A 22,499-nucleotide genomic window follows, 5' to 3' on the forward strand; every position below is an offset into this window, starting at 1 on the left:
AACTTAATTATCCTGTGCATGCAGACCTGTACATGGCTTGCAGAAATTTTAAAATGTAAGACAGCAAGATTCTTACTAAAATAATAATACAGAGACTTTAGAACTCTAACACCAAATAAAAACAAAGATCTACAAACAAAAAACCTGTGTTTTGACCTGCAGTGACATTTTGACACTGCCCATTATTTGGAAAATTCTCTGCATCATAAATATACATGGTTGACAGACATTATTAAAACACTGATGTAACAGCTTACCAAACGATTTATCTATTTCTACCCCTTCTACAAAGTGTAAATACTTTATAAGAAGTTATTGCTACTAGAACACACATATATAGCCCTTCAGACTTTGCTCATCTACTAGGCTCACAGTCACAATTTTTAAATTGTTTGCAACAGAAGTCACACTATCATCTTTGAGCAGACAGCAAGCAGTCTTTAAAAGCAGCCATTTCCAATACATTATTTGGTTACCCTACAAAAACTTTAGGTACCTTTTCAAAGTGGATAGTCATTTATAGGAACAAATGTTTGGAGACAGTTTTTTCAGATTTTTATCTATGTCCTGCATGATAGATGGGGCTTAAAAAATTAAGAATCCTTGTATACTATCGTTGGGTTTTGTGAGGAACACACAACTCAATACTGTTAGGATTCAATAACTTTTATTTTGGTTTAAATCAGCTGCAATATAAAACCTACAGACACTGGGACAGTGGCCACCTTAAGCCAGGCTTCATCAGTGCACCATAACCTGCCCAGCAGACTGGAACAGCCATGTTCTGCTGGGATGTCTCTTGCAAAATTGCTTCCTAAAGCCAGGTGCACCTGCGCTTTTGTAGGCTTTGCTCCCTTTAAACAGCAAACTCACTGAAGGCTAACAAAAATCTTCCATTTTAGCCACACTATGTTGGCTTTTTGGCATGCATCTGTAAATTACATACTTTGTTTCAAAAACTGGAAGGAGGAAATAACTTCCAGATCATTTGCAGCTGTAATAACTGATATAATCACTTTCTCTGAGGAAAAAAGATCCATTTTTATAAATCATGACACATATCATTCTTAAATAATTAACTGACACACAGGCACAACACGAAGATTCTAATTAAATGAGACATGGCACGGTCAGAAGTGCAGGTAGTGACACACAGGATAAGGATGAGAGGGATTTCTTTTGCTGTTAATTTGTATTTGAAGTTTCAGTGTGATACAGACTTCATTCCAGTCCTGGTAAACATACTGAATCAATTACACATAGGCAAAAACACCTGCAGTACCTAAAACACTAAATGTGCTATTTGCCCCAAGCTGTTAAAGCTACTGCCCTAACATATCACAGCTCTGCATAAATGCATTTCCAGAGGTTAAAATTCCCATCTGTTCCAGTGCTTCTCTCTCCCAGTCAGGAAAGCACTGTGATATTGACCTTCTCCAGCTACCTTCATACACATGAGCACTCCCTGCCTACATGTGCTGACCCAGTTTCCACTAATTTCAGCAGTATTTCTGCTCTTGTGTAATCAGTACCTTTTCAACAGAGACTCCTTCAGAAGAAACCACATCAACCAAAGCTCCTTTTGCATAACTTACCAAGCAGTTATAAGTCACTGGCTACTGGATGCAGATGACAGACTGATCTGAACCTGTGACCTCTGAGGGACCTACACTCCACCATTAACCATCCCCTGAGAACCAAGCTGATCAATTTTTTATAAAAGCACATACATGCACTAAAGCACAGCAAAGCAAAAATTAGGGTTATTTGAACAGAAAAGCACATACTGAATTGGAAAGCCAAGACTTTCACTGATGTATTATTTCTACGGTAAAAAATGCATACTTAGTGCTTTACAGAAAACACTTCACACAAAGGGGGGTTTTTGTTTTGGTTTTGTTTGAGTTTCTCCCCCTTGAAGAATTCAGACAATAATCAGCACTGAAAGCTAAATCTATGCAAACATTAATTGGATTTAATGAATGCACAGTGACAAGAATTTGATTTAGGGAAGTACATTCCAAAGAACTTTTAGCATAAAAGATGATGCCAAACAAACACCATAACAGCTGATGGATGGAGTATTGGTGGTTGATAAAGCCACATACTTGACCCACTGATACAGTTCACACTTCTGTCAGTAAATAATATTCTTGCAAAAGGTAGTTAGCAAGGTATCAGTGTGTGAGGTATCAGTGAGTAGAGATATTTTACAGAGTAGAAAATATAGACATTAAAAAGACCCTGAAAACAGAATTTTCAATGTGTGATTTTTGTTTACCTTTTCCAGCAAGAATTCTTATGCACCAGTTTTTTTGTATGGCTAGGAAGAAATAATTTACCCTGAGGGCAGTGAGGCAATGGAATGGGTTGCCCAGAGAAGTTACGGGCGTCCCACTCCTGGGAGTGCTCAAAGCCGGGTTGGATGCTGCTCTGAGCTACCCAGTCCAGTGGAAGGTGTCCCTGCCCATGACAGGGGGATTGGGACTAGACGGTGTTTAAGTACCTTCCAACCCAAACCATTCTATGATTCTCCTTTGTAGAAACCTACTTGTGCCAGACATTCAAGTTTAAGACCCTGTACTACATACCACTGAAAACCTTACAACATAAACACCACTAATAGTTTATGCATCCACTTTCTGCCACAAGGCTTGAAAATGAAATGGCGATACCATATAGCAATAATTTTAATAATGAACATAAATATGATCCCAAATCCAGGAAAACTCAACAGAGTGACTGCCACTGATTCAGCTATGTATCAAATTTTATGTGCACAACTAGCTGACAAAAGCCAGAAGAAATGAAGACAGGAAAAAAGCTCATCCACACTTAGTATTATGTTACTAATGTTTAAGAGCCATTCACTTGTCGGGAAAAAAAAGGGAACTTCTTTTTCCTCTTTCCATGTGCTTAAATTAAAAAAATTACCTACTGTAACCAGTGAGCCACCATTAATAAAAGCTCCATGCTGAAAACAACCAAGAGTTTACCCTTTACCCACACATGATTTTGATACAGGTATGCTAAATGCAGACGTCAAAGTCTACTTAGATAGATGTTTTGCTTGTATTTGATTGCCAGTTTACTTGTATTTGAATGTCAATTTACAAGCTAATTAGAGAACATTGCTTAGCCCATTACAGGAAAATAGTGCTCCACCATTAACTGCGGTGCTATCTCACTAATTCCTTTAAAGACTGGCTTCAAACACCATCTTCATCTCCATTCAAAACAATTAGTGTACATTTATTTCACATTTTAAACTGCAGCGAATCAAATTTTTAAACACTTTAACAGATTGCACTGCTATTTTGATAGCTTTTATGTTATAAATTGTGCTTTTAGGGATTCTGACTTCCCTATTTAAGAGAATGTTAAACTGGAACTCACAGAGGGCCTTAAATAATTTCTTCTCTCTACAACCTGAGAGGCATATGCCATTAACTTTCAAAACCAAACAAAATCTACTTCTTAAAAGGCAGCACAGTGCACAAAAAGGAGCTGCAGGCAAGCAGACACAATCATAATATTTGCCACTGCTCACAGGTCTGCCAAAACACAGCAGACGGCAAAAAAGAAGGAAAAAAATAAATCTAAATGGGCCAGTTTCTGAGCTCTGCAGTCAGCTCAGAGGAGGAGGAGGAGGAGGAGGAGGAGGAGATGCACCTGAGCCGTGCTGCGCTGCTCCTCTGCCTAGAGCATCAGTGGCCACAGGCAGGCAGGACTGCAGCCAGCAGGGTGAGGGATGGCAGCCGTGGGTGGGCAGCACTGGGTGCCCTGGTTCTCTGGGATTATCTGCAGCCAGGCTGGCAGGTTAATGGGATTGCTCGCTGTCATCTGCAACCCAGCTAAGAACCGAGGCACAATTCACTGCTGCGCCTGGGAAGCACTGGGATGCAGCAGCCATCAAGGGCAAGGGATGGCAGGGCACTGATCCTCAGCTGCCCAATCCTGGAATATATAAAAACAGCAGGAAAAAAGCACTGCAGAGAGAAAAGAGGGTGGAAAAAAACCTACCAGAGACTCTAACAGAGCGAGTTTAATTCAGTTATGACCTCCTTTTATCTCATCACCACTGACACACCTCTTTTCTCATTAATTTATCTCCTTTTCCACAGCAGATCCCAGCAAATCAACAACTAACCTGACCCAGAAGTGAATGAGCCCACAAAAAGGAGGAACAGTTTTGTGATGCATTATCTTGCTGATCAAACTCACTCATCCTGCAGCCACATCACTGTAATGCATTTGCAACGATAGGAAAGATTTACATTTTGGATATATCCCCTCCTAGCATTAATTAAGGCTGGTGTTTTCATATGCACTTAAATTGCACATATATACATACAAGGTGAGAAAAAATGAAAAAAAATATTGGTGGTACCAATCATCTGTAACAAAAGCAGCAGTGGGTTTTAACACCACTTCACAGTGGACAAGTCATGATGTACAGCTGTAGGTACTCTAGCTAACCTCATGTCTTGGCTATAAGATCAGTTTATCTTCAAAAGGCTCTTCCTTGTGCATGTTCTGATCTTGGCTGAATACTCAAATAATTACGTTTTTTAGCTTAAATTGCAAAAAAAAAAAAAAAGGAAGATGTGGGACACTGTGCTGTCATTCTGATGTAAAGAAGGCCTGGTGGTTTCTCCTAGAAAAGCTTCTCCTAGAAAAGCATGGGCTCACTTATTTCATACTGGTGCGCTCTACTGGGCCCTCAGCATTTCCTTTAGGGTGGGTATTGGATGTCCATGGCTAGCTCAAACTGGATGCCCTGGGGAAATCTGAAAGTATTCCAAGATATTTTCCTTTTTACCTTGGGTTGCTTCTGCCTCCTCTTCCAACTAATGCAAAGCTTCTCTGCTCTTTCTAGGCCTGTGGACAACCTCTGCTTTCCCTTCCCCCTTGAACACCACCAGGGTTCATAACTCCACCCTCCATTCACTATCCTTCATCACCTGGACTCTTCTGCCTCCATCCTTTCCCCAGCCTCAGCTCTATTTTGGACTCCAGTGTTTCACTCCATTTATCCCCCAACATTATTTTCCCCACCCTCTGGAGGCACATCAACCAGTGAGGGCATATGGAAACGAGCAGAAAACCATCTGTGCTGTGTTAAATTGGAAAGATTTACAGGGTACCAAAGGCCAGTTGCTCCTTCTACAGTCTAATTAGAAGATAATAGCAAGTCCAGCAAATTTCCTTTCCATCTAAAATCTGACCCTGTTTTTTTGCACCTTCCTTCTGCTCCTCCTTTCTCCTGAGTTTAGCAAGGCTGGCTCTGATGCCTAGGACATGTTGTGAAAGCCTGGAAGTAAACTCTTCCAAAAGTTATTATTTCCAGGATAAAAAAATGCCTTCACATTGAATGTCCCAAGCAATAAAATCTGCCTCACTGCATTCAACCTAAATCAGAGCAGTTCAAACTGTACTTGGGATTTGCTGACTGACATCCAAGTCTTCAAGGCAGTAGTATTTGATTTAATATGGTCTTTAAGTGTTTAAATACTAGAAGAGTTTATCTGTATTTAGTATGGTAATATGTTTTGCAATAAAGGATATTTCCTGCAATATCAGTTCAGTAGGATGCTCTCATAAATTTGTCTTCCGGGTTGTTAGACAAATGACAAGTCAGCAGAAGATGTACTGTAGTCCTAAGCGACAATTTGAATTCCTAATTATAAATACCATTTTCTCACATTATGTATGCTAACACAGAACGCTTCACCTGAGATTCTGTTCCATATATTCCATATACTTATGTACCACACAGAAACATTTTTTTCCATGCAGCTCTTGAATGCAACAGCAACCTTCTTCTGTAACTAAATAAATCACCCACACCCAGGGGCACGTTTGCCTGATGGGGAGATTTTCTGCACAGCTTTGCAGCCACCATTCCTTCCAGCCTTCCCTAGAGCACTGGTCAGCTTTGAAGAATACTCTAACTACAATGATTCCAGGAAAAATAATGGCCCCCTGGGAATCAAAGCCAGATGGTATAGCTTAGAATTGAACTAAGGCTACACTAAATGGCGTTAGAAAGACTATAATGCTAGAGCCAGCTTCAGAGGGCAGAAAGAAACATCCCCTTTGCCATCCTTCATTGAGCCATGCTCAGAGCTTACTGAGGCAGCTACCAATTCTGCTGCTGTAATTCAGATTTCTGCACACAGAAAGAACACTACATTTGAGACCCTCGCAAGTAACCAGCTGAATATAGGAAAAGGGAATAAGTACTAATTAATTCAGTGCATTCCAAGTAAATGGACTACAGACAGAAATTACTATCTGAACTGGACTAATTAACTAAGATAGTAATTTACAGATCTCAGAACACAGGAACCATTCAAGATTTCTATCATTTCTCTGTAGGTGTATTTTTCTCTTTATCAAGATGGAGTTATAAGACTCTACATGAGAAACAGAAGCAGTGCTCCTTTTCCAGGAAATAAGGGAGAATCCTGTTTCTTCTATGGAAAAACTGGACAGAGTAGTTTATTTAAGATTTTACTATAAACTGTATTCTCAGCCTGTATTAAAAATAATCCATGAAAAGTAAAAATTTTGTTTAGTACATTTTGATTAGATTTTTTTAGAATTCCTTCTTACCTAGAACTTAAGTTATACATTCTTTGATACTGGAAATACAAATTGATTCACATACTACATACAATTCCACAAGAGCTTTACAGTCCACCAAGGGATAACAGAATTATGTTTCTGAAATGTTAGTCCTTTGCACACATTCACAACATCACTGCATTTCATTATTTATGCTATTCTCCATTTATATGTATGTAACATTCAACATACAAGTTTGAATTGAGATGATAGCAACTTATGGTCAGTAGTTTAATACTCAAAATTAAAATCAGATATCACATATAAGTCACGACAAAAAAAGCAAAAAGGAGTCACCATTCAAATAATATATTACCCCTGTTCAGTAAGGTGAATATATGCTATATATACTCTAAAATATAATCCACACTTAAGTAGTTGGTAACAGGGAATAGGGAAATGACATCTCAAGAAAAGCAGTCTCTTGCTCCAGCAAAAGAGAGCTATAATTTTCAGGGGACATGTATCTAAGAATAGATTAAGAGGTTGGTACATGAACAGACAACTGGTATCACAAAACAGGTACTGCGCTAGCGTAGTGAAAGCAAACAAAAGCAGCTCTTCCAATCCAGGACAGCAAGCTCCAAACTGACACTGGAGAATTTAGGATGCTGTGGGGTATGGAAAGAGTACAAACAGGAAAACTGCTTGAGAAAAGAAGATGAAAAGGATTAAAAAGGCAAGAAACCAAGAACTGGAATGCAACTGTAACATACAATAAAACAACAAGGCACAGCATCACCGAGTAACAGCAATAGAATTTACTCTGCTTCTCAAAGAAGAGGGCAAAACTAAACCTACTAAATCTTAAGCATAACTCAGGGGGAAAAAATATCTTAACAACAGAAGATTCTGGAAAAAAAAAATCACTCCCACTAAGGCTTAAAAGAGTAACTAGAAGGGGATGGTAGGCTGTAGTGGCTTTTTTCTTCCTTTCTTTTTTCTTTTTTTTTGCAAGAGGAGGCAGGGTGAAGAGTACAGGAAAAGAATTTCAGAAAACAATACATTTGGGAAGAATTGAAACAATTTTTCCCCAGCTTGCCGGCAGCTCATAGAGAGACCCCATCTATCTGAGATTGTTTGGCTGTCTGCCTGGAAGGAACTTGTCAACTTATCTTTTTGCTTAAGGCAAGGAGACTTCAAACAAAGTGGTTACTATTTTCATTTTTTTTAATAGAAGACAAAAAAAAAGGCCAAAATCTTTTTCCTGGGTAAAGACTAATTTCTCTCTTGGAAAATGTAATTCTTCTAAGAACACTTTCCTTGGCTCTACAGTTAATCCACCTTAAAAGATGTGCTGCCGTCTTCAGTTTTAAGCATTATGACTTTTTAAAAAGGAATTTTATTCTTAGCTGATGGTAGACATCTGTATATGTAGAATAATAAAACAACACTAGCAAAAAGCCAAGCAGCTTCACCTGGGACAGACAGAATCCATGTAGCCCTCCACTACATCATGAAGAAATGATAACACCAGGCCATGCCTGAGGCCACACTCCCAACAACACCACGTTCCTGGGTTGAGACCAATAGGTATTTTCAATGTTAATCTACAGTATAAGTCTGTGGGAATGCAAAAACCAAGTTTTGTCACTCAGTTTGAAAGCATCAAAACAAACACTATTTTCTAAGCATTTGATTGCTAGAAGAGAAAAGGCAGCAGAGATACCATGGCTCTGTTTAAACCTACAAGGTCACTCAGAAAAAAAGTCCAAAGGAGTGGGAGTGAAAGTTTACCCCAGATAGATTGGCTAACCCCATTCACTTGATGGTTTCATGAGTGCTTGGTACCAGGCTCAAAGAGGAGGGAAGGCATGAGAGTGCCTTTTTTGGCAGAGCTGATGCTTACTGTGGCTTAAATGAAACTGCAGTGTTAATCATCAATAATCACTGCTTATCTCTGTGATCAACACCAAAACACTTTTTTTTTTCTTTATCATTGTGCAGCACAAAGACCTCAGAAATATTTTATAGCTACACAGCATTCGAATTAATGGTTTAGGAATGAATTTTCTTAGCAGACAACTAAAACCATGCATTTAGTAACAGGACAGACAATGTTAAAATAACATCTCTGGGAGATAAGAAACTGCTACAATAATTATCACCATAAGAATCTCTAGGAAATGATTCTGCAAAACATTCAAGTAACCTTTTGAGGTGAATGATTTTAGCTGAAAACGCTTTATTTGTATCTTAAAATTTGCAGGATATAGAACAAAGATTAGATAAACATGCTGGACATATCAAACTGCCACAAGTACTTTTCCCTAGATGAACTAAAAAATATGATAAAACCAGTTCAAGCAAGGGCATTTAATATATTAAACGGAAGTCCCTCTTGACTTAACCTCTTCTTCTCCTAACACTACATCTTATTTATGGCTCTCCAAACAGTAATCACATTTTATTTACAGAAACCAGTCCTAAGTACTGTGCCCTCAATTTGGGTTAGGTATCTACTTCTATTAGCTGATGACTGGAGAGTTATTTGCATATTACTTATTTTCTTTTTTAAATGTTGGAGGATTTAAGTCCTAAAAAATTTCAAAGTATATTACATTTTAAAAGAGCTGGGGGCTCAAGTAATTCCATGGATTTATTACTAAGACAATTTTTAGCAGTGAATGAAGTTTCTCTTAATTTTGCTTCTGAAAGTATTATTTTTTTTCTCCCTTTACAGAAATTAAGGCAGTAGTTCTGAGGTCACCTAGTTCCTCGGTAAAAACCACTGTAATTTCAATGAACCTACTGGTACCAAGTGAAACGACATGTCAAACATAGTAAATAAATTTAATATTAGGCCTATAGGACTTATCTTAAATGTATCTAGTGACCTGAGCATATTGTGTCTTGAAGTCAGATTTGCCAGACATTATACAAGACAAATTGTAAAGTATCAGCTTCCAAGAGTCTCCAAGGGTATGACCAGGGAAGTCTGTTCCAGGGGAACACAGGACCAGGGGGCACTGGTGACACTAAGCCAGAAGGAGGCAATAGGGGACAGCCTATATGGCGCAGGTCACCTCCTACACAGCTCAGTCACAGCCTACAAAAGGAGAAGTTTCCAACTCCTGTGACCTCTCAACTAGAATCATCTTCTCCATTTCCTCATCCTGAAACCAAGGGCAACAAGGGCAGCTCTCTTTCTCTTCCCAACCACTCCCCCCATTAATAAATGTGGAGCATTTTTTCCCTTTTCCAATTTAAGTTTTTCTGAATATATATTGCTCCACCAATTTGTCACGTACTGGGACAACTGAACACCTGCACAAGAACTGAATGTGTAGTTGCCTCTCATGCCCTCATGCAAAAAAGGAAAAAAAATCAGTAGATGCTGTCATAGTGTCCTAGCCATATGAATTAACAAAGCCATTATGAATTATTCTTAAATGCAATGGGAACAAATTCAATCCTCCATCAAAAACAAGTACCATCTGAATACAGGGTGAAAAAAAAGTCTTCAAAAAACAAACAGGACAGTGCAGCGCAAGAAAATTTCTTATAATAAGAGTTTTAAAAATCCAGATATCCTATGCTACTGTAACAAATTGAATGCAGGGACCAACAAGTCATATGATAATTCTAATTTTATTTAGTTTTAATTAAACAGAAGCCAAAGAGTTTAAGAGAAGCCTGTCCTCCAATGTACTAAACAAAAGCAAATAAACAAGACAGGTGATAAACATATGGTAATTTTTTTGGGCAGTATTTTAAGAAGCAAGTTGTCAAGAAAGCATCAAGTTAGGGTCAAATTACTCTGTAGATATCTGAGATGTCCATAAAGCCTCTGTGCTGGTGGTATCAATGCACAAAACCAAAGGAAATGAAAGCCTTCATCTCAAACTTACAGAAACTAGTATAAGTATCTACAAGGATATTGCAAGGTTATACAGGGAGAAAATTAGAAGCCCCAAAACTCAAACAGAACATAATCTGATGACAGATTACTATAAAAAGACAATTTTTAAAAGCAATATTTCTAGGAAAAAGGAGGGCTAAGAAGAACCTCCATCTTTTATCAAATATGAGTAGAAAAATAGGGACAAAGGATGAGGAAAAGGTTGAGGTACTTGGTGCCTTCTTTGCCGTGGTCCAGTCAACAATTGTTATCTGGGTACCCCACCCCTGAGCTAGAAGACTGCAACAGGGACCAGAGTAAAGCCTCCATAGCACAAGGAGAAATTCTCAGTGACTTGCTGCATCACCTAGACACACACAAGTCTATGGAGACAGATGGGATCCACACGAAGGTACTGAAGGACCTGGCAGAAGTGCTCAGCAAGCCACTTTCCATCATTTATCAGCAGTCCTGGATGACCAGAGAAGTCACAGTCGACCAGAGGTGAGTAAATTGGATGCACTACAAGAAGCTGGAAGGAGGATCTGCAGAGCTACAAGACTGCCAGCCTGACTTAGGGGCTGGGGGAAGGACATGGAGCACATCACCTTGAGTGCTACCGTGCAGCACACATAGGACAACCAGGAGATCAGGCCCAGCCAGCCTGAGTTCATGAAAGCCAGGTGACAAGCTGCTTGACTGGCCTGATCTCCTGTTATGACAGAGTGACCCACTTAGTGGATGAGTGGAACGATGCATGTTGTCCACTGACACTTCAGAAAACCCTCTGACACTGATTACCACAGTATTCTCCTGGAGAAACTGCCTGCTCAAAGCTTGGATAGGTGCAGTGCTCACTGGATAAGAACCCAAAAATTGTCCAGACAGCCAGGTCCAGGGAATGGTGGTGAATGGAGTTATATCTAGCTGGCAGCTGGCCTCCAGTGGTGCTCCCCAGGGCTCACTGCTGGGGCCAGTACTGTTCAATATCTGTAGTGAAGATGGGGATGAGGGGATTAAGTGCACCTCAGCTGGGCAGGAATGCTGATCTGCTGGAGGGCAGGAAGGTAATATAGAGGATCAGTGAGCCAAGGCCAGTTGTATGACCTTATTGCTCTCTACAACTACTTGAAAGCAGGTTGTAATGAGGTGGGGGTTGGTCACCTCTTCCAGAAACAAGTAATAGGACAAAGGAAACTGGCATCACCATCCATAGGGAAGGTTTAGATTGGATATTAGAAAGAATTTCTTCAGCAAAAAGTTCAGCAAGCATTGGAACAGGCTGCCCAGGAAATTGCTGGAGTCACCATCTCAGGAGGTATTTAAAGGACATGCAGATGTAGTGCTTAGGGACGTGGTTTAGTGGTAAACTTGGCAGTGCTGAATTAATGGATTGGCTTTATGGTTTTAGAGGTCTTTTCCAACTTAAATAATTCCATGCATTTAGATAGGCAAGGCGGCCGAGATCAGAATCAGGCACATGATTACCCCTACGAAGCAAATGTCATGAAACTATACTTAACTTCCAGCATCATCTGAATCTAGTTTAATAACCAGAAAATAGGCTTTTGACAACAATAGTATTTCAAAATGACAGTGTAATTAAATTTAAGTCAAAGCTATGCAATGATGGACTGTATGTTTATGTGTAACCAGCAAATTATATGCTTTTAAGCATGTCAAAATTTTCAAAAGAATTAACCACTGCAGTAATTCAGTTGAGGAAACGGTAGTAGGAAAAAGACTCCCCCAGGTCATTTTTCAACCAGCTGATATGATGTGATACATACCATTTGCCTCATACAGTGTTTCCAATTCTTACTTCCCTAAAACGTTTTGCATTTTAATACCATTCAAGGACAAACCAACAGTCATGCTTCACTCACTTCTGAGAAGCAAGGGAAGGGATTGTGGGACTGGGATGAATAATGAGACAGGAAGTCAGTTTGTCATCCTATGTTACTAGTTCAGACTCAGTTAAAGCTGATCAGACATTATCATCAGGTTTGCATGAGCAACGACAACAGACAATTAGTGCCCAGTCTACTGTGGCTCCTAACTGGTGGGAAGAGGGAAAAACTGCATAAACAGCCTTGATTCCATAGAGAGAAAGAGAACTTCCACAGGACAGGGCAGATCTCAAAACTTGTGTGATCTCCATTTCAAGAGGAACTGATGGTATGACAGTCAACCTGTAACAAAGATTTGGTATTTCAAGGCGGCACCTTTGGAAAGCATTTGGCTGCTGTGCTCTGCATGCGCATTTCTGCACTCTGCCTGTGCTCATCACATACCAAGGAATTCTCATGCTGATGTCTATTACAGGAGTATACAGGAGAGCCATCTATTAACTCCCATTTGGTGGAAAAGTGAGGAATATTCTCTTTCCTCTTTATTATTTTCTCAATTGGCAGAACATTTACTTCAATACATAAATTTCTAAGCCATCTTTTAATAAAAGAAAAGTCTGTGCTGGTAGAATATACTTTCTTGAAACTGAATAGAGAAAGCTTTAATAACTCAAGTTTAAATACACTAAAGCTAATCAATTCATCCTGCATTCAAGTTTCCATTATACTTCTAAGAAAGCACAAAACAGGTCTGTAAAATATAATTAACGAGAGACTGCTACATACAAGCATGTAAAATCAACACTACAGCTTTTATTTCATTTGTTTTGCAGATTCATTAGAATTTTTTTCATTTAAATATCTTGAACTGTGTAGCCAAAATTATATGTTAAAGAAACAACAAATTAAATTAAATTAGTCCTTATTTAAGCTGTATTTGAAACTGTCTAAAATTGAGTTCTTAGTTCCACAATTTCCAAATTAGATTTTAAAAATTATGTTAGCGGTTCAGAAAACAGACAAATTAATGCAAATTTTTTAAAAACGCTGTACTTCTGCAAGCTTGTATACTGAAACTTAACTGGCTGGGAAATCTAGGAAGCATTCAGAGCATCTGCCTCTTTGTCCCACTCTATCCCTGCAAAATAGAGACACAAAAAGAACAGTGAACTGAATTCCCAGCCTGGACAAACCTGGGCAGGTGTACTGACTGCAGGGCATCCCTGGCGGAGGAAAGGGCTCGTGCTCACGGAGCAGGCCATCCCCAGCCTGGGCACGGTGCCATTTGGATGCAGGTAGGTGCCAGGGTGAGAGAGCAGTGTGCACTGTCCCTGAGACAGCCCTGGCACGGCCCTGCCTCTCCTGGCACACTCACGGAGCCTGCAGCGCTGCGGTCGCTGACCAGGGGCTCACAGACAACCAACTGCTCTCTCGTGCTGCTGCCCAGCCCACTGCTCGCCTCCTATTGCCGTCTCTCTCAGACTGCCTCGGAAAAGCAGTAAGGGAACTATCTCTGCACTAACATGAGCACCAGCACTGGGTGAAAGTGCAGTTCTTCTACGAGAGGTGAAGCAAAAAGGAAGTTTTCTTTACCTCCTCATACATACATGGGCTGTAAGTACAGACTAATGGCACACACACTGTCAGTGGTAGTAAGAAACATCACTGGGAATGCTGTGCCAAGAATTAGAGGATAATAATGGGAAGTATTGCAACACTCAGTGTTCTCAAATTACAGTCACAGGTGCATGTGCTTCCCCTAATGCCAACTGATTTTCCAAGTCCTATGATAGTGACCAAGAAATAATCACAGAGCAGCTGATGTTCTCTCCTGAAAGAGTTTAAGGATGAAAATGCTCCAGAGTGACTTATGGCTACAACTAGAAGAAACAAAAAAGTTCAAAATATGTTTTCTAACAGTACCATTGAGAAGAGGCTGTCCTCCATGTACACTCCTTGAGACTACTGCACTGTGAACATCTTCAGGAAATCCAGTCTTGCATGACAAATCTTCACAGGTTGCTTTTATCGGTGCCTGAAACACAAGACAAAATGTATGTAATACTTGCAACCCACACTCACTAGAGAAACATTCCAGTCGGCACACATTGCACTTTGCTGCTGTCTTGTACAAGCAGAATCTTTGTTTCTGAACGACTGCAATTAGGACTGCGAGGGCAAAGGGTTAATCTTTCTGATAACTGGAATGGAAGGAACAAATCCCATTTGTCTGGTAAGATCTAAATAATACACCATCTTGACTCTTCTGACAACTGAACATTTCCACTAAACCAGACATCTAGACTGAAGGGGAATCATAAAGGGAACAAAAACATTCCTTCCTCTGGAAATAAATGTTGCACAAAACACATCTCAACTTTTTCACGGCCAGATTGCTTGGAAGGGATCACTTCAACCACTGGTGTAAAATGGTTTATATAGAATATTTCTACGTGAGACTGCACCAGAACAAGTAAACTCGGACAAAATGTTACATTTGCAATAACTTAACAGAACTTACATTTGTGTTAGTGTTCAAACAGATACCATATAAAGCCAAATGTTTCCAATGCAACTCCTATTTCAAAGGGACATTAAGTTAAAAGGAGCGCAGCTCATTAAATTTGCACAATGGAAGAGCTGAGCCACTGAAACTGTTTGTTCTCTCACTTATTAAAAAAGTTTACCCTCAAATCACATTCTTAAAAGAGCTTCATAAATGCCTTTCCATTAAGAAATATAATACAGCATTTGGAAACTTGTTTGTACTGTAGTTTTCCATGTTCCATGTTAAATAGTTCTGGTAGCAAAGCTATTTTCCAGGAAAGCTTGTTGCCTATTCGGAAAAAAAACCAAAACCAAAACCAAACATTTTCTGTGGCAAAGGATTAAGATTTCTTTTCAGTGGATTGGTTTTGTCTCATTTTAGTACTGCAAAAGACAATGGCCCACTTTACATGTGCCTACATGACTGTACATTGGCAAACCCCTTTTCACACTGTACACAGCAGAGAGGTCAACTCCCACTGCAGCCTGGGCTGAGACATAGCCAAGAAATAGTGACAGCTCCCACACAACCTCAAACACCTCTAAATGCCAAACAAAGGCCTATCCACATGCATGCCCAGATGTAGTATATATGGCCTTGGACAGAACAAGCAACTGTGTGATTATATCATACTTAAATCTGATCAAGACTTAAATTAGATTTTCCTGTTTGCTTTCCAGATGGGCTTCCATCAAGCAGACTGACTCAAGGCCACTTAAGCATCCCTGCATCTTGCTAAGAAAGCCCTAAAGGAAAAAATAAAAGAGGGAGAAAGAGGAGACAATGGTGTTCCACCCATTCACCCTACTAACCTCAGGGAAAGAGAGCATTAAAGCAGAGGTGGGACAGAAGCAACTCAAACAACAAGGGCTTCCTCAGGGAAAAGGGACTAGGTGGAAGTGTAATCTCTCCACTGACAAACATGGCCAAACTCAGCATGTCAAGCCCTGTTGGAACAGTTTTATCACTAATACAAGGAGGCATCTGTAACTCATTACATTGCATTTACACCAACTGTGTAGCTCAACACTGACATTACAAAAGCAAAAAAAAATTTACTATTTACTAACTTGCAAGTTAATGCACTATCCTGGTATGCCCTCAGTAACAGAACTTGTAATTATCAAGTTTCAGATTAACTTAAACTGTTGTGATTTAAGATCTACATGGGTATCTCACCTGTGTACAACTGCTTAAGTAGTTTATTATGTTTATATGGAGACCCTAAAGAGAAAGCAAATAAAGCAAGAATTTAGCTACCATGGAACTATGTTCCCTACAAAACTGGAACCAAGAACTGTAGCTATGTGCCAACAGTCATATATTTATATATTGAGTTTTTAAGATAAAAAGATGGCAAATCAAAAATAACTAAAATTTTAATCAGTCAGTTTCCTCAGCTTTAGAACTCAAATCACAGGTTTGATAAGGTTTCCATTGAATGAAAGAAAATAGTAAGACTCATTTAAACTACTGCAGAAAAGGTAACTTCAAAGTAATGTGGTGGAAAAGGAAATAAAGTCTTCCATGGTATCTTTGAAACCAAGACCTACTGGCTGGGCAGCTGAGGAGATAGCAGGATTTTTAACATGACTGCACTGATGTGTTTGGGAATCTTTCAGCCTTTCCAGTAATCTATATGCACTAAACAGCTCTTATAAACTGAAACAATGCCCACTGAAACAAAGGCTGGGGAACATGAATAGAGAGCCTTCTTTATTCTTTCATTTGCAGCCATCAATTTTATCCAGAAACAAAAGACTGTACTCTGCCCTCCAAAAACAGCCCTTTGTAAAGATTGTTTCAGAACAAAAACACAAGGGAAGGAAGAATTCGAATTTTCAGCAATTCTTAATCGCCCTGTGTTAAGCATTCTGAATTAAGTAGAAGTTGCAACTTCAGACACACTGGGTCACATTAAGTTCAGCCTGAGAGTACTGCAAGACTTAAACCATTTTAACTCTAAGAAAAGAAGGATGCTGAAATATTTTTATCCCCTTATCTGGGGCAAAAGGCGAAAGCTAGTGAAGATTATGGGACACACTATTATAATTTACAGGATTTTGTGTGATTAGTACAATTCCCAAGACACTTTCAAATTTAAGATAATATTACTTGTATATTCATCTGCAGAAAGACACTCCTCTAAAAACCTGATCTTTTTAAGACAGAAAGCAATTACCTGAGCTTGTACCCACATCAAACCTGCTCAGTGGAGTCACAGAGTTTTAAACAAGCTCAGCACTTGGAAAAGTCTCCTCTCAAGCACTACCAGACTTTGTGATAGCAAAATAAAATTACTTCTAAAACATGTTCTGCTTTCCTCATCCTTTATGACTTGTTTAGCCATTTTTAACTGCTAAATGAGTGATAAGCTTTACCATCTCCAGATGCTAGAGAGATAGTCACACATGGTATCAAATCATGCATATAAACTCAGTACTGTAGATCTCAAATATAAATGCAACAGGAAAACGGCAATTATGAAGCAACATGATGTAAATTAGAAGTCTTCTGTCAAAACTGTTATTCAATCAATTAAAAGAATTCACCATTTTGATATAGTTAGGCAGTTAAGCCTGCAGTTTTGACGTCCTGCTCCTCTGTTACTTTAGTTTCATCCCTAGATATGAAAGCTGTGGTTTAATTCCAAAGCTGTATTCTAGCTAGATTAAAAAAAATAAAAATAAAACAACCCACCAAAAAAACCTGAAACTAAAAATACCATTAGCAACCTGTTTAAAATTTCAATATAATTCTAAGGGATTTGCATTTACATCTTTTTCGTAATAACACCAGTAAAAGTCTTCCAACAAAACAGGCCTCAAAGTTTTGAAAAGTTTCTAACTGAAATAAGCATTGAGCCAGGCAGAATTTCTTCACTAGTACTGACAGATCTGGACTCATAACCAATTTCCATTGTTTTTAAAAAGTAGACACGTTTAAAATTCAAAATATCTGGAAATATCCATTTAAAGAAACATGTACTTCAAAACGTGATCTCACCACCTCCTCTGCATATGCCATACTGCAGTTCAGTAGTAGCTATCAATCTGAAATATGCAAGTCTCTTCTACTTTGCATCTACACATACTACTTCACAAGATTTCTTAACAACAATTTTAACAAAATGCAAAACAAGTTGTTTTTGGAAGATTGCTTTCTTTTATATTGTAACTTAGTCCCATAGGAAAAGAAGCCTAGGTAGTAAAATGAGAAACCAAGCGGGGTATGTATCAAAGAAAATATCATACTACACAGTATAACTGAACACAGTACAGTTACCAATTGCCAAGTCTAGCCAATTCACAGGACATTATTGTGTGAAGTTCAAAACAATGTCTGACATAATTATATGTATGATGAAGCAAGAATGGGGTATTTGAGCTCTTCCTCCTTAATAACCAATATTAATTTACAACTACCACAGTAATATTCAACTTAAGGACTGATCCCAGAAACATTTGTGACTGTTTTAAGACTGGGTGTTTCTTCATTAATTTAAAAGCCAGGATGATACCCAATACTCACCTGCAACTTAGGTTTTAGAGAACTCTAAAAATTAGAGATTGTTCTGTCCATTTTTAGTTTTGTGTATAGACATTATCTGACACAATGGAATACACTGTACGAGGTGGTATTATTTAGTAACTAGTTTCTATTTACCGTCATAAGGCAAAAGAAAAATACCCTGGATGATAGAAACATCTCTGAAAAGCTTTAGATACTAGAATTCAAAATGCTCAGCAGCTCTCTCAAATCCCCAACTTCGCTGCAAACAAAGCTGCCAACAGTTTATACTCTCACAGTACTCAGTACTTCAGCAAAAGTAGTCAAGTACAATTTGTTTTCAACCATAGAGTACAACTAGAGAGAAAGAAAAGTGCCTTTCATTCAAATTGTTCTGGAAGCCAAAAGCTTCCAAAGTGGGTGCCAGGCCACATCCTCCCAGAGGTCATTCAGTTACAGCAGAAAGGGCTTTCGTTACACCATCTTCACTTTTAATCAGTGCTCTACTCTGTGAACCACAAAATTTTAGATCAGAAAATCCAATTTCTTAAACCAACACTTAGAGCTCTCAAGCACCTTCTCAAATTAAGAGAATACACAACTTGAATGCTACTATCTGGCTTAAAGTAACTTGGCTTCAACCACCAAAGGGTCATAGAATCATACAACACCTCGAGTTGGAAGGGGCTGCATAAGTCATCCATTTCCACCTTTCCTGCCAATGGGCAGGGACACCTTCCACTAAACCAGCAGGACTTGCTCAAAGCCCCACCCAACCTGGCCTTGAACACTTCCAGGGATGGGGCATCTACAGCTTCTCTGGGCAACTGGCTCCACTGCCTTACCACCCTCCCAGGGAAGAGTAACTGATCTCAACCTACTGTTTTTCAGTTTGTGCCATTCCTACTTATCATACTTATCCTGTAAAAAGTCTCCCTCCCTGGTCATGTCCAGCCTCTCATCCACCAGCACCACCAAGCCCTGCTCTGCACCTGTTCATCCCTCAGTTTTACAAACCATGTTCACAGCCTATCCTGTTAACCCCAAATGAGACAATATTCATTTGCTCTACTAAAAATTAAGACAATTATTTAGTACACCCCGCATAGCTCAAACCCATGATCCAAGTTTGGATTTTCCCCCTCCCTCAACTAGGAGAACATGGGAGTGGCTGCATCTTCCAAAACACAGGGTTCCTCAGGCAAGCCACAGCTCAGAGAAGGATATCTTAAAATTTATGTATGTCTAAGTTTTAATAATTGTTTTAATAATAACTTTAAAAAATTTTATCTGGTATTTGACCACACATTCTACTTTCTCTACAAGAAATGACATCTCCCTGATTTGGTAATAGCCATTGTATTGCTCACACTGAACATTTCATCCCATAAAACTGCTGCTATTCTATACAAGAGGATGCTGCATTTTTCTGACCTTTGGGGGAGGCCTTGAAATGCCTCTTTGGGGGGATCACAAAATTTTAACTATGTCTTCAGCTGCTGGGTGATAATTATATGCTAATTATAAGGAATGGGAGAGTCCCTAGAGGAGTCTTGGTAAAAAATATATTTTTTAAATATGTCAAGGAGTGCCTAGAGGAGAGGATAAACACACATTTTGGAAACATGGTATTTAATTAAATATACGAATACTGACTAAAACCAAATACTTTAAGTAAAATGCTGAAAAGATTTGGCAGCGAATCACCTTCCATCTTGGAAGCTGCTGATACTGTATCTGTTTTCATAAGTCATTTAAAAATAGAAAGCCTAATTTCCCTTCTTTATTCAGACAGAGCCTCCATGATCTTTCAGCAAGAAGTGCAGGATCAAATCAAATGATGAATCATGCACACTTGGATTATATACCTCTCAAGGTGAACAGCACATGGTTCACCACCCAGGTGAAAAAGGTCCCTCTCAGCTCACTCACAAACTACAAATGCACTTGAGGAAAATACAGATCTTCCTTGAACTCATCCTGCAATAATGTTCATGTTTCTTTCCTCTCAGGATTCACCTCACTGTATGCCACCGTTGGCCAACGAGAGAGTCTCAGTCTGTGGCAGGTGAGAAGTCCTTTACCACTACTCCTGCAAAGAATGTCAAGTATTCTTTTTGCCTTCATTATTCTTCATCCATAGCTTGGACAATGCTCTCAGGCACATGGTGAGACTCTTGGGGATGGCGCTGTGCATGGCCAGGAGCTGGACTCGATGATCCTTATCGGATCATCAGCTTATTCTGTAATCTGTCTCACTGAACCTTACACACAACTGGTGCTACTGGGTTAATGGAAGCACACTGGCAACTCCATAAGGCCACTATGGGTCCTCTCCTACCCTTTATAACAAGAATTTAAAATAAAAAAATCCAGGGAACATTAGAGATTGCACAGCCTTTGGGAACAGACTTGTGCTTTGTGTGTGTACGTTGTTTGAAGTAAGTTACGCTCTCATTCTAATGGGAATGCTGCTAACTACTGAAACTATTGCAAGCTTTCTGAACTTTTTTAACCTAAAAAAACACTTACAAAACCAATGAAAAACAGAGTTTAACTGGTAAATGATTTTGTTAAGCAGGAAAAGCCATTCAGAAATTCCGCTTCCTCACCACATGACAAGTCCCTTACACAATACTGTCTGTATTGAGTAAAAATAACTTTACTCACAGCTTCCTCAAGCTATTTTTAAATATAAACATGAAGTTCTGTCACAACTAAACTGTCATGTGCTAGTGCTCAGTTATTAAAAGAAGTAATAAAATACATTATTGATATAAAAGCATCAATGAAACCAAGTAAGATGGAACATGACAGGGTTTGTCCAATGATGTTTCTGGGAGGTCCTTCAACTTCTAGAAACAGAAAGGAAAATAACAGGAAGTTTTTGAATGACACACTCTTGACTAGATGTAGCTCAAAAATATGATAATTTTGGTAAATATTTTAAAAGCTGGTATCAAAACTATACATTCATCTTTCCAGCACACTGAGCTGCATGCCTAGGCAGCAGTACTACCCTGGAAGAGAGAGAGCAGTAGAAGGCTGTGGCGGTTTAACAGGAAACAGGTTTTCTGGGAGGTTGTTGTCAAACCAATGGGTACTCAGATTTTAATGTTGGCACCTGACCTGGTTTGGCCACTGAGATTTGGATCTGCCTCTGAGAACACACAGGGTTAAAAGAAGGGCTCCCCCCTGGAAGGTTCTCCTTCGATTCCTCCCCTGGCCGAGCTGCTGGCTGGGCAGGGGGAGAGGAAAGCCACGCGGCCTGGGAGAGGTGGGCCTGACCCTGAGGGGCCCAAGGGTGGAAACATGGAAGAACTACTGACAGGTATTCCCCCCACCTTCTGGGAGACAGAGCCAAGCCTGGGAGTTACCTTGAAACTTGATGAACATGTGTGGCAGCAGGCAGCACGGCTGAGAAGAAGGAAAGGGGGGGAGGAGGCAGAGATGTGTCCAGTCACTTGTGGGAGGCTTTTGACCCCTTTGTGGACAATGAAAACTTCACAGAACATTAACCCTTCCTAGAAGAGTGATGAAGGTCTGGGCAGAGAGGGAGAGATGTTGGAAGAATGGAGAAGATGGAGTGGCATTTTTTGCTAGACTCTTTTTTTTCTTTGTACAGCCATGGACTGTTTCCTTGTGATACAAAGACTGCTTCCAGGGGGGGCAATGCCTCAGAACCAGGCGGGTTCAGTGTGGGTACCCCTCGGCCCCAGGGGGTGCAAAATGCCCCCCCCCCATGGTGGGAACAGATGTCCCAAAGTTGAGACTGTGCCTTTTTGGAAGGAGACAAGGCATCCTTAAGAGGAACCCTGGAAGGAGCTCTGGTCCATGTGCAGTGGTGAGAGCACTGGGCATGGAAGGAAGATGTCACGTTGGCAAATGACCTCCGGGCGGTGCCACGTGTGACAAGAAGCCCATGGCACAAAGAAGGACTCCTCCTCCTCTTGATGAACTGAGGATTGAGTATTCTAAAGGGTGGTGCTGGACCGCAGAGTTGGTGATTTGGGAGATGTATTGTATTGGAATTTGGTGGGGGGAGGAGGAAAATGTTTTTGTGAAGTTTTAATTTTCCTTGTGTGTGTGGTTTTTTTTTCCTTTCCCCTGTAGTTTAGTT

The 22,499-nt window shown here is 39.7% G+C and overlaps 1 protein-coding gene across 1 annotated transcript in view; it reads right to left on the bottom strand.

Annotated features, from left to right (window-relative positions):
* CDH2 (cadherin 2) overlaps window positions 1–22,499 on the bottom strand; it is a 116,462-nt gene that overhangs the window by 89,549 nt on the left and 4,414 nt on the right. Inside the window, exon 2 of the mRNA XM_064706018.1 lies at window positions 14,245–14,356. Within this exon, the coding sequence (XP_064562088.1) occupies window positions 14,245–14,356 (112 nt within the window). The remainder of the gene's footprint in view (window positions 1–14,244; window positions 14,357–22,499) is intronic.

Source organism: Zonotrichia leucophrys, chromosome 2 (assembly GCF_028769735.1).
Source record: "Zonotrichia leucophrys gambelii isolate GWCS_2022_RI chromosome 2, RI_Zleu_2.0, whole genome shotgun sequence".
NCBI lineage: Eukaryota > Metazoa > Chordata > Aves > Passeriformes > Passerellidae > Zonotrichia > Zonotrichia leucophrys.